The 13,276-nt window shown below is 48.2% G+C and overlaps 1 protein-coding gene across 1 annotated transcript; it reads right to left on the bottom strand.

The window, feature by feature from the left end:
* Positions 1-1,815: 1,815 nt before the first annotated feature.
* On the bottom strand, positions 1,816-13,072 carry plppr3a (phospholipid phosphatase related 3a). Its single transcript, XM_048264962.1, is given in 10 exon segments — positions 1,816-4,234; positions 4,237-4,344; positions 4,346-4,876; positions 5,542-5,715; positions 6,632-6,689; positions 7,060-7,255; positions 7,812-7,941; positions 8,745-8,930; positions 9,791-9,894; positions 12,595-13,072. Coding segments are annotated over 9 exon segments (2,355 nt in total). The 5' UTR covers positions 9,872-9,894; positions 12,595-13,072; the 3' UTR covers positions 1,816-3,343.
* Positions 13,073-13,276: the final 204 nt, after the last annotated feature.

The following is a 13,276-nucleotide window of genomic DNA, read 5'->3' as shown; positions in this document are numbered from 1 at the left end:
CACATTTCATACACAAAGACAATTTGATGTGCAATGCACAGAAAGGAATACACACACACACACACACACACAAACTCACACTCACATCCATACTTACACACAAAGGAATTGCACATCCATTCACATTAGTGTGGTCTAATAACTATGCTAGTGTGTTACTGGGCATCCTGCAAGTGCTGCAGGATATTTTCAGGGGTGCCATGGCCACGCCGAGTCTCCCTCATGCATCTGCAAGCAAATTCACATTAATTCACTCATGCTGAAATCCTGCTCTGCTGTCTCCAGCGAGACTCCATTCTGTAGGAGACTGTACAGACCTAAGAGGGTTTACATATGCAAAGACCCCATTTATGCCACTGTATTCTGGGAGCATCCAAGTACGGAGACTTTGATGGTGCTTTTCTGTCCTTGCTTCCTGCCTTTTCTGTATCTGCCCACAAAGATATTTTTATCTCCCCCCCAACTCTGCCACAGAGATCGAACAAAAGCCCATCTCCACTGACCCTGATCTGGTCGGAACAGATGTCTGGAAATTAAGACCCGGAGAAAGCGTTGCCACTCCGGATGTGCCACACACGGCTAATCTGCCCCAGTGCGTTGTGCACAGTGGAACGGCTCATTTTTCAATTCAGCCGCGGGTGAATGGAGAGGAGTCGGCCTGTTTTCTAAACACGGCGGTCAAGCCCATCCACACCAATCACCAGATGCCAGGCCTCTTTTATGATGATACAAGGGAATGGATGCGTGATGAGGCACACACACGCACACACACACACACACACACACACACACACACACACACACACACACACACACACACACACACACACACACACACACACACACACACACACACACACATTAATACACACACACACACATGCACACACACAGACACACACACACACAGACACACATACACACAAGGACCTGGGTCAAGAGGAGAATCAATGCCGGGCCATGTGAAAAGCCCGGCCCACTGTTCCTTTTTATGTCCTGCTGAATCACACCTTGGGACGCTGGGAGAAGGTCGGGATGACATGAGAGGCGCAGTAATGGGCGAGTCACAGTGATACACTCCTGCTTCCAGAGCCACAAGGCTGAGACAGAGGCCTCGTGGGAGTGGGGAGTTGGGGGGAGATGTGTGTGTGTGTGTGTGTGTGTGTGTGTGTGCACGTGTGTGCGTGTGTGTGTGCATGCATGTGTGTGTGTGTGTGCATGCATGCGTGTGTGTGTGTGCTGGCATTGTTTTATGACCCACTAAGGAGGCTCCTCTCGCCTCCCAGCAGAGCTGCAGTATTGAGTCACGGTCTCAGCTAGCCCGAGGATGTCCAGCGCTCCGGCTTAAGCAGCGGACGCGTATCTGATCAACGGCCTCCTTCCATGCTGGCGCATATCTCTCGCTGCATCTCGCCAACTCTCCCTTCCACTTCCCTCTCACACACAGACGGGCCTCTTCTAATGTCCCTGCTCCGTCTAATTGACTGGCTTCTGTCCGGCGTGTCCTCGTCCCCCAAAGGACAGCAAATTGTTTGCCTGGCTGGTGATAATGGGCAGACATGAATCACGGTGCTAGGGAGGTTTCCCTCAGAGGAGAATTCAAGCCTGATCAGGCCGGATAGCAGATTTCATTACAGATATCTGATATTGACTCCATGGTGCTGCTGTGCTGCTTGACTCTAAAAGGAGGCTATTTTCATCGCCTTGGGAGTGGGACGTTAGCCACGGCTGGTTGTTGAAATGGCATTTTCATCTGCAAACAACGATCGCTACTCTGCTCTACAAAACTGTACAGATACACCAGGAGGACATAGGGAATTTCACTCTTTTTTTATTAAACTGAAATAACACTATGATGCTATGACACCAATGACACAGTTGTTTTGAAAATCCAAATATAGAAAAAATGCAATGAAGAAAATAGATACAGTACTGTACACAAATGGCAATGGTTCTTGAACTCAATTTTGAATGATCACAGGTCTGAGATTACGTGAAAGGCATGTCAGAACCCATACTATAATAGTTCCCAATAGTTATTTTGTAGAGAACCTGGGGTTCAGCTCAGAACGTAAACAGAGAAGTAAAAATGAGAGATTAAAGTTTGTCAGTGGTGTGAGAGAATTAAAAATACTACATGTTTCCCATTCATATCAACAGTGGAATTCAGACTGTAATTACAAAAGCATTGTTAAAAAAGACAGTACTGTTAACATCAGTCCTTTCAGAGAAAATATCCCAAAGCAGACATTTAAATACATACACATGCAGCACACAAACACCACAGTTATATAAAAATGGGCAAATTTGGGTACACAATGTCTCTTTTCCACAAAAAGGGCAGTCAAGTCATCAGAGTATTTAAATATGAGGAGGTTTCTGTCAGTATAATTCATACATCATCTCTAGTGAGACCTGCCACAAGAGCACAGATAATAGGCAGGCCTAATGAGAAAGTCCTGTTCCCACATTGGAGTATAGTATTTCAGCCAAACATGACAATTAGGGGTAACCTGGCTAACCTGGTAAGAGTTGAATATACCAATTTCAAGTTTGATTTCGAGGTTAACAGGTTTCCAGGTTACCATTTCCAGGGAGCACAACCAGCAGTGAAATCAAACTTGAAATTGGCGCATTAAAGTATTACCGTTTTTTTTTTTTTTTTGGAAGTACAGCGAACACTTCTTTCTTGTAATTGAAGGTTTTAAATGCAGTTGTTTACTCACTTCCAAGGAAGATACAAAGTACGAATAATTTAATACTGATGCCATCAGCACTGCCATTGTTTGTGTTCAGCAGTGCTCCTAACTATACTCCCCTGTCTGTCATCATAGGAAGCCCCGCCCCATGATGGATGAGCGGTTGTGATTGGTTCCTGGGTTTTTGGTGATTTTGAAAATTGTTGTGAACTGAAGAATTTCCAGATGGATCTGCAGAGCTGAGTAAATTCAAATGTAGTCGCAGACTCGTCTGGTTTTACCTTGGCTAAATTAGGGCTGTTGGTGATGCCAAAATGCAGTGCAATGAAAATGTACAAGGGCCATTTATTCATTTTGAGTAGAATATCCATAGTCCAAAACAATCTATTTGGGATGCCAATGTTTCCTCCATCAAATGCTTGCACAGACTGTGTAAACAGGACTGATTGCTGAGTGCCGAGTGACGTTAATACCTGCAGGGCTTGTAGTGAAATCCGTCCAGATGCTCAGTCAACAAGATGGCCAATTTGGGTTGAGCGTCTCTCTCCTGAGATGCAAAAATGTCGTCCTCACAGGCTAAAAATTACAGCAAGTCCTACACAATACAGCTGCCCTTGCGGCTAGTGCCTCTAGTCCTGTGGTGGTCAGTCTTTGTACCGTCGGCTTAAGCTGTCGGTCTGTAAGTTCTTAAAAAAGTGGTCGGGCTCCAACTGCGGAGGCTGCACCAGTGGGTCCCAGTCGCGGGCGGACATGGAGGGCTTGCGGTGGAGCGGTGAGTGGCGGCTCAGGCTGTGGGTGCGCGAGTGGGAGTGGCCGCTGTCCAGCAGCAGGTCCGGATGTGGCGGTGGTGGCAGCGGCAGCTCGCGACTGGAGTCGCTGGCCGAGGAGCCCACGGAGTCGGCCTTGGCTGGGCGGTGATGGTAGTCGTGCATGCTGATGCTGTCCTGCCGGTGGAGCGACTTGGTGCCGTCGATGATGCCGCCGCCGCCGCCAGCCTCCTGCGCCTCGGAGGTGCCCCCGCCGTTGGTGGTGCTCATCCAGTCCCAGGGGTTGCCGTTGCCCGAGGACAGGCGCACCACGGGGTGGTGCGGCGCGTGGGCGTCGATGGTGACGATGCTGCCGCTGTCGCGGTCGGACGGGATGCGGTAGTAGGGCGACTCCGAGCCCGTGGAGGAGGTGGCGCAGGACGAGCCCCCGCCGCCACTGCCGGCCCCGCCTGCGTCCGAGGACTTGGAGGTGACGGCGAGGGGGCCGTGCTGCTTGGACATGGCCATGACCTGCGCCACGCGCGGCTGGGCCGGCAGGCGGGGCGGCTCAGGCGTGGCCACGGGGACGGCCGTCTTCTCGGTCATGGAGAGCCACTTGGCGCGCGTGGTGGCGCTCTTCGGGGAGACGGGCGGTGGGCGCGAGGCCTCCTCGGGGATGTGCACCAGCGGGGGGGCTCCGGGCGGCCGAGGGGGGAGCACCACGCGCGCCCCCACAGGGCCTGGCTGGCCACCCCGGTTAGCCGCCTGCACCGTGGGGTAGAGGGTGGAGTGGGAGGAGGCCCCGAGCTCCTCCTTACCGCCTCCTCCTCCTCCCCCTCCTCCTGCTGCGGTTTCGGCCTCTCCCCCTGCAGCTCCCTCCGTGGTGGTGGTAGTGGCGACACCGTCCTGCTCGTCGTCCTTCAGGCTCAGGCTCCTCATCTCGATTGACTTCTGCCTCCACTCGGACACCAGTTGCTTGGAGCGCTGTGGGTCCATGGGCACGTGGAAGGTCATATGCCGTTGGGTCGTGCTGCTGCCACCGTAGACGCCGCCAACTCCACCGACGCCACCGACGCCGTTGCCGAGCTCCTCGGCGGTGTTGGTGGCGACGCGCGGCAGCGTGTTGCTGAATGTCACCATGGTCTCCTTCCCCATGGGGCTGCGGGGCGCCAACAGCTCCACGTCGGCGCTGGCCCTCTTCAGGCTGCCCATGGAGGCCTTCTCGCGCCGGACCTTGCGGTTGAGGCCGGCCACGTGGGTTGGGCCGGCCAGCTCGTCGTTGCTCTCGGAGGCGCTGGCCTTCTGGTAGACCGAGTCGTGTCCCCGCTGTGTGAGAGCGCGCAGGGCGTCCTTCTGCACCGCCTGGGGATGCTTAATGGGCCGAGGAGGGGCGTCCTCGGGAGACTTGAAATTGCCCACAGCATAGAGTGCCTGGAAAAGAACAAGTGAGTGAACTAAACGTTCAGACATTTGTCACCATTGGCTAATTGGCTAAGTGGCTAATTTCTAAGAACAATATAAAACGCTTTTGATTGGGCCACTGCTGTCTCTTTTTATTACTATTGTGTGTGTTAATTAAGGTTTTTTTTATCATTCACAGACAAGTATATGAGATGATATTAAAATGATTTGAACATTATGTTCGCATATTGTTTCTTGCCATGCTAAAATGTTTGGAGAGCGTTTGATGTGCTCTGCAGCAATGAACTGCAAGAGTGAGTTCTCATCTTTGTCAGAGAAAGAGAAAGAGAGAGTCGAAATGGAAGAGAGTGATGCCATGGAGAATTGAGTGCAATAAATGGAAGCGACAGTTGCTGAGCAATGGAGCTGTGAAAATTCCACCAAAGAATCCTGGAGGATATTTTCTCACTCTTCCCTCACTTGCACTCTAATAGAATAAAACTCTATATATAGCACTTCCTGCTGACAGATTAAAGTATCAGACAGAGTGTATAAAAGAGAGTAAATAAACCGGCTTTCTTCACATACTCTGACTGTGACTAGGGGTGAAAGGACTCAGCTCAGCTGCTGGGTAAACTGACAACACAAAACAGCTCTCAAATGGAGATGTGCTGTACTTCATTGAATGTCCTCACCAGGTAGACAGCGATGCCGGCTCCGATAACGAAGCCCACATAGACGTCGATGGGGTGGCTGCGGTACTGGGTGATCTGGGTTAGGCTGGCCAAGGCTCCGGCGATGGCAAACGCAAACACCAACAAGGGCTTGAGCAGCTTGGTGCTGTCGGAGATGGTGGAGTTGAAGTACATCTGGAGGTGTGAGGGAGGGAAAGGAAAACAGCTACAGTTAATGACAGGAGCATCTTCCACTGAAATCGAGTGCTTCTGAAGTCACTGAAATAACTGCTTTTCAGAACTGAGACATCGGCCGCCGCTTATGCAGATGGTGAATACTGCACTGAAATGCTTTGAAATTTTGATGCTTCATCAAGTCCTCACACTAGCTTTGGACAACTTCCTCCTCGAGTCGAGCCCTACTAAAGATTAAGTTGCTGACCTTCACCCAGTCAGCAAATAAACAACCCGAGCCAGGCAACAGCTGGCCCCTGTCTCCCTGTCTCTTTGTCTCTCTCCCTCTCTATCTCTCTTCCCCTCTCTCTCTTTCCCCCCATCTCTCTCTCTCCCTCCCTCTCTCTCTCCCTCCCCCTCTCTCTCTCCCTCTCTCTCCCTCCCCCTCTCTCTCTCTCTCCCTCTCTCTCCTTCTCTCCCTCTCTCTGCCCACAATAAGGGCTCAGTGGCTTCATTAGCAGGCCGGCTCCCACACTGAGGTCAGTGAGGCACGGCTAACGGAAAGGGACTAATGAGCAGCTAAAGCAAGCGCCACTGCACCAGGAGAGAGAGGGACAGCACGCCGACACGCCGGCGCTGACCAGTGGAAGGCCAAGGATGCGCTTGTTAGGGAGGTGACAACGGGGGTCGGGGGAGTGGGGGGGGGGGGATAACACGCTGCAACGCTTGACAACAGCGGACCTCGGGGCGGTCTTTAGAAAGGGTCATTATGGCAAAGGATTTGTCACACACTCCGTAAAGCAAACTTTTGGCAGTTCAGCAGAGATGTACACAACGTGGCTGCAAAGCCAATTAGACAGAGAAAGGGTAAACACTGGCAATGGGGCATGGTGGTACAGATACACAGGGAGAAATGAGGCAGGAGGAAAGCGCTCACCGATATGTAGACAGCTGCGAAGCCAGAGAGGGTGGCATGTTGAGATGGGAAAGTCTTCCTGGAGAGGCAAAACAAAACATGTCAGTCGAAGACAAACAAACAGCCCAGGCACAGAGGAAAGAACAAATGTAGGAGGAATGGATGATGATGGGCTCCGGTGGTACCGGGGGAAGGTGCCAGACAGAATGTGTTAGCATAATGGCTGGTGCCACACATAATGAGACAGCTGATACATGGTCTCTAGGACACATCAGCCTGAAATGCTGTGATAGCCCGTCAGTATCAGCAATACTTCACATAACGAATCTGATACACCATCCACCCAGCCCCCCATCTACAGCGCACTCTGATGCAACCCCCTGCAACCACTTAACAACAACAGTGTGCATCTTTTGTTTGTTTGTTTGCCTCAAGGCGCCGAGAATCACCTGGCAGACAAGATGGCGTACTGGTCTCTCCCCGAGCAGATGTCCTGGGTGATGTAGGGGTTCTTCTCGCAGGAGATGCCCGGGGAGGTGTAGTTGGGCTTGCACACGGTCAGGAAGAAGGGCGTGTGGTAGCCAGTGGCCAGCTGGATGACGTCAGTCACCAGGGCTGTAGCACAGAGCCCAAACACATGCACTCCTAGTGGGGATAGAGAGGGGAGACATCAGGTAGGGACACCAAGGTGAGTCCATCAAATGGCAATACTGGCAGTATCTTATGCCTTTTTGCACACTCTATGAACAAATTGCTGAAAGAGACAATATTGTAGGTGTAATTGGAACACCTTCAAAATCAGAATAAAAATCAGTCATGCAAAAGAAAAATATTTGGGAGTGTTATTAATCAATTAACGCTTGCCATTACGAGCTTGAAATGTTTGCACCAAGGAAATTGTGCAGGTACTGTACCCAGAGGTGCTGCATAATGTGGAGAAATCAGTAAAACAACCCAGATAATGATGCTGTGAATAACAATGTGCCAAGTCATCAGCCACAGCACTCCACTGTAATAATCCTCCCTACATTACACATCTGAGTGGGGTAGGCAGTGTTAGGCTGCTAAATCATTACACATTCCTCTGAGACACACACACACAGACACACACACACACTATACACACACATACATAGAAACAAACATACATACACACACACACACACACATTTACGCGTTCCTCTGAGACATGGGCACCTACCGACGAAGCGAACGGTCCTGCGCAGAAACGAGTTGAAGTTGCAGCCGCCAGCGTTGATGCTGCCCTCGCAACTGCGCCGCTGCTTTAGATGAGACTGCATGCAGTACATCAGAGCTTCGCCGATCATAATCTGGACACACAGACGCAGGGCAGGATGTGAATACAAACACCAGGATCTCTTTTCATTAGACTAGAAACAAGTTCCTAGTTCTCTGCATGAGACAGATACATCAATCGTATATTATAGAAGATAAAACACATAAAATGTGGAAGTGTGACGGAGCAGGGGTAGGATTGCCACCTGACAATCAACCCCACCTGGGTCCAATTCCCGACCCTGTCACTGAGTCTGTGTTGCCTTGAATAAAAGCGTCTGCTAAATAATAGTTTACCACAACAATTTAACTGTAGAAATATAAATGCTCACATGTTTTTAGCTGGTTGTTGATACACAACCATACACAGTGGGACACACTGCACATGAGGTTAGACACAGACCAAAGAGGCAACCGGGCCTGTGTTGACTACATGTGTAAATGCAAAAACTTTATCTACACCGATCAAAAACATGAATTTGGGCTTATTATTGAGCTTGAGTGTGTCTGTTTAATGGACTGAAAAGTCAAAAGATCTATAATCACTCTCAGGCTTCACCCTTATTTCTCTTTCATGCAAACATGCCTGTAGCCACAGTCGTAGTCAATGTTTCACTGCCAGATGCACTGACTCTGAGACTCTTTCCTTAACTCTGAGATGAGAAGTGAAAAAAAAGATGTGTCATGCAGCATCTATCCACGAGGTAGTAGGTGTTTCTCAGTGCATATTTCTGTGGTGCCATCTTTAGCTCACCACACTTCAAAGCTGTGCAGACGAGACAGATGTGCGATGCGGTGTGGTGCGGTGTGTTGTGGTGTGGTGCGGTGGTCTACTCACGGAGGCAGCTGGTCCAGCGAAGGCCAAGCTGAGCAGCATGAGCAGGGGGATGAGCTCGTCGCCCGTCTCGATGTACGGCATGCTGAGCGCGCGGTCGTGACAGCGGAAGCCCACCCTGGCCGGCTGGAGGATGTCGGTCAGCTCCAGGAAGTACAGCGAGATCATAGAGGAGGCTACAATAGGCAGCTGAGAGGGCAGAGGGGACAAGGGTAGCGGGCATGAGAAAAAACAGCTCACCTGGGCAGCAGCGACGCTGAGACTGTGAAAACTGAACAAACTAATGCGGACATAAACATGGGGTGTTAAATACTGACCGGAATTAGATGATAAATGTTAGCAGTCAGACTGTGGTCTATTTGTACACAAGTGAATAACTGGGTGGGTAAATATTAAAGGATTTTGTGACATTAGGTACAAAATCCGTAAATAATCCTGTGTTCACATGAGTGCTCTCTGCCTCTCAGATTAAACCCCTTTCAGACAACAAGCATCTGTAATAACAAGCAGTAATTATGCTCTTATAATACACATCTGTTTATTGATATGCTGTCGCTTTAATGTCTGTTTTAGCAAGCTTTTTCCCTATGAAAAAAGTTAACCCTCGAATCTTAGTCACAAAAAATAATTATGTTGACACAGCCTTGCAAGCTGAACTAAGCATGCTCCCAGTTACGCACACTGTCAACAAGCATGGCACGATATTTAACCTTACAGGAACTTCAGAGGAGTACTTCAAAGCTAGTCTAACAACATTAAAATCGGGACTTTCCCTGAGTCCCAAAATCTGGTGGATGTGCTGAAAACAAGAATCTGCCAAACAGAACATATGGTGTGAGCTGTGCTGACAATGAATACTTTCAGAAGGACTTCTAAATATAGATCATCACATTCGTCACAGGGTGTAAATACCACGAGAACCAATTAAAGGTAACCTTTAGCAATTTAGCTCACATACAGTGAGCTCATTTAAAGAGGGTTTCCCACTGATGTCAGTCTGTGCTATCTCACTCTGTTCAGACATCAGTGACATGACTGTACATACTTACCTCAACAAAGTAGAAACACGGCAGCAAGGTCATGCTGTCTTTGGGTGGTTTCTTCTTAGGTTTGTCTTTTGGTGACATCATCCTGGAGGCGGGGCGAGACAAACCTGAAATCACATGTTTTCAAGCAGAAGGAAAGGAGATTTGGTCAAAAACTAGCCCTGAAACTACTGAAAAGGCAAAACCCTTTACAAACACCAACAGCACATCTGGTGCTGATGAAGACCTTAATGGCATGCTAACTATATTTTTGAGACGTGGTGCAGGCCAACCCCATAGCGCTGCGGCCAGTTTGAGTGACAGGTGTGTTGAAAATAAATGTACTAGTTTCTTATTAAAATGCTTGAAAAACTGGCAAACTTGTACTCTGACTCTTTAAAGATATGGCCATAAGTCTGCCATTTACCTTACAGGAGGGAGCTGTTACACTGATTGAGCAGAGAGACCCAAAAGGTATAGAATTACAGCAGCAAAAATAACAAAAACCTATATCAAAAGACATATCGTCACGTTCTCACCCAACATAGTAGGTTTGTTTTGATTTCTTTTTTTGAGCTTTACTAATAATTGGTACATCAACCTCAAAAAATCACTTAAAAAATCAACCCCATCAAATGAAAAAACAGCAAATCTAAATAATTGTGATTCTGTCCTCTCCCTTTGTGGATGCAGGCTGAAAAGCCGATAGGAAATCCCCTACATTAGTTAGTATTTTCATCCAAAAACAACTGGTGAGCAGGCATAAACCGCCACATTGCAATCTTCTATTTCAATCTTGGAGGAAGATAGAAATCAATTAGAGGTCCGGGCTGGCACTGATGGAAACCCAGTCAGAAAGGCCGTGGCCAATTTCAGAAGGCTTCATCCGTGAAATAAAGGACAGCCAGGACCGGGAGGCCCAGGGAGAGAGAGAGAGAGACAAGCCTCTTGGAATGTGAGGCGAGACACTGGCACAGACACAACACTGGGGATATCGGTGTGTGTGTGTGTGTGTGTGTGTGTGTGTGGGGGGGGCAGTTCCTTGTGATGGTAAAACCATTTCTAACCATTCAAGTGGAAAACATGAGTAAAAATACAAACAGAGCATGTATCCCTGTGTAAACGTAGAGATTTTAGGGTTTGGACAGCATAAAACTTTAAACATTGCACTTTCTAAAACCACTATCCTACTACTGTGAGACTATTTTGTGTATACAGCCCAATACAAATAGCTCCTTTGCTAGTTGTCCCCTAACAAATCACCAGAGTATATTGCATTCTTTACATACCACAATTTGTAATTAAATATACTCTCCACAAACTCTCAATTTATGGGCACTGAATGCAGGCCAACATATCTGCGGGCAAATTGAATTTGGGCTTGATGAAGAGCCCATATCCATATCCATCTCTCTGCACAGGCCCACACAATGAGGGTCCATTCACCGTTGGAGAGGCAGGCCGTTCATCTTGTTTAGATGCTTGTGTCTCTGCTGAGAGGAGAGGGCATGGGGAATGGTGCTGTAAAACAGACTCAGGTCTGTTCTCCGCTAGACACAGTCCTCTGAGAAGGAGGGAGAAACGAACTTGCCACTTGGCAGCCACTAAAACAAGCAAAAAAAAAGAGAGAAGCCTTTGAAAGAATCACTCATGCCAAGATGGTGACCAGAACATGAGGACAGGGATCCCGTCCATCTGAGGGGATTGCCACGACAACGGGGTGGATTTTTGCAAGCCACCTCTGAGGCGCACTGGCAACCGGCTTCTGAAGGAATGCTTGCAAACAGAGTCAACCAAATAAGCTCACATGACAGTCAGAGAGAGAGAGAGATGGCTATAGTTGAAGTCGCTGTCTCTTCAGACTAATTTACTCACAGCAGGATGCAGAGAGACAGACAGGATTATGGAATTACAGTTGACAAAAGTGACAATTTGTATTAGATGGACTGCTTACAACTTCCACGTTTTACAGTAAGCTATCAAATGGTGTAAACCCATAGAGATTAACAAGGCATTTAACAAGGCAATTAGAGCAGTCAAAACATAGCAAAATCAGCAAACTGTTACAAACAAACATTGCACTGATTGACAAAAGTAAAAGACAGGCCAACTTCCCAGTTCTCTAAACGGATCCCACAAATTAAAACTGACAAAAACTCACAGTTGTTTTTTTTATCGTCCTAGAGGAATTCAAGTGAAGGGATACTGCTTTCCCAGCGTTGGCCTCGAGCCCCAAATACAGTAGGCTAAGCGCTGTCCACTACTTAGTACTGAATCAAACGGCAAGTGCAGTGCAGGAGCTTGTAAACGGTATACGAACCTTTAGAAACGTCAACTCCCGATTATAAACGCATTATTAACAGTCCAGGCTACTTGAAAGTCAACATACCTCTAGAGTGGGGTTATTCGTAAAAGCTATCACAGTTACACAATAAGGTAAAAATATATCTCACTTTCAACCCTTTTACAAAAAAAATCTATATTGAAACATTGGCGGACACTGAGCTGCTGCTGTAATCTACGCTGTTCACCATCACAATTCTGACATTAACAATGTTTTATTTGCCTATTATCAGCTAGTTCCCGTATAAGTGTGCGGACAATTAAAATACACAACCAAACAAATCACGATACCTACAAGATACTTCGAGTCGCCTAATACAGAACCGTAAGAGACATAACACATTTCTACCATAGTGACGAAAGTAGCCTATCACGACAGTGGCAGCGTGCTCTGAGAAACCTCCCTCGATATGTCTAGGAAGACACCATACATTTACTCCAGTCGGCAGCCCCAATGACCCACTACGACAAATAATGCATCTCACCTTTTTCTCGTTGGCTATGTGAACTCAACGAGTCCTTTCGACCCCGTCTCCGTTTTTTCGATCTTCTGTGGTGCTCCAGCTTTCCTCCGTGAGATCTAATCCATTTCACACACTTCTAGTTTTCAGAAGCCTTTGATCAGTGAACATCGATTTCGTATGTGTCCACCAGTCCCAAAAACTTGCCACAGTTTTTTTTCTGTAAAAAAATAACAAAAAACAGGGGCGATCCAAGACCTTTTCTTACACAGAAAGCGTAGTAGCGTAGGTCCGTCAGCATTCAGCGTGTAGCCTGCACTACGCGACACTCAAGGGGTCCAGGGAATCCACTCCTAACCCACCAGCTTACCTGCCAATAACTAACGAGGTGAATGAAAATGTATACACTTTCACTCACGGACTTAGGTTTTCGCACTTGAATGGCGGAGACAGTCATACAATAAAATGTTTGGGACGCAGCAACCGAGTAAGGGCACAGTGAACACAAAGGCTGGAGGAGGGGGGTGGGGGATTTGAGGGAGGGGACAGTGTGTAAATGAGTGAAGAGGCGGTCTGCCCTCACACACACACAAACGCACGCACGCACACACACACACACACACACACACACGAGAGTCGCACGCACGCACGACTAGAGGCAGACGGAGTGGTCCTTCTTAACCATATCCTGCCCATTTCATTCATA

This window comes from Alosa alosa, chromosome 1 (genome assembly GCF_017589495.1).
Source record: "Alosa alosa isolate M-15738 ecotype Scorff River chromosome 1, AALO_Geno_1.1, whole genome shotgun sequence".
Classification (NCBI taxonomy): domain Eukaryota; kingdom Metazoa; phylum Chordata; class Actinopteri; order Clupeiformes; family Clupeidae; genus Alosa; species Alosa alosa.
The sequence above is the reverse complement of the archived record's forward strand: the minus strand, read 5'-3'. Positions and strand labels throughout refer to the sequence as shown.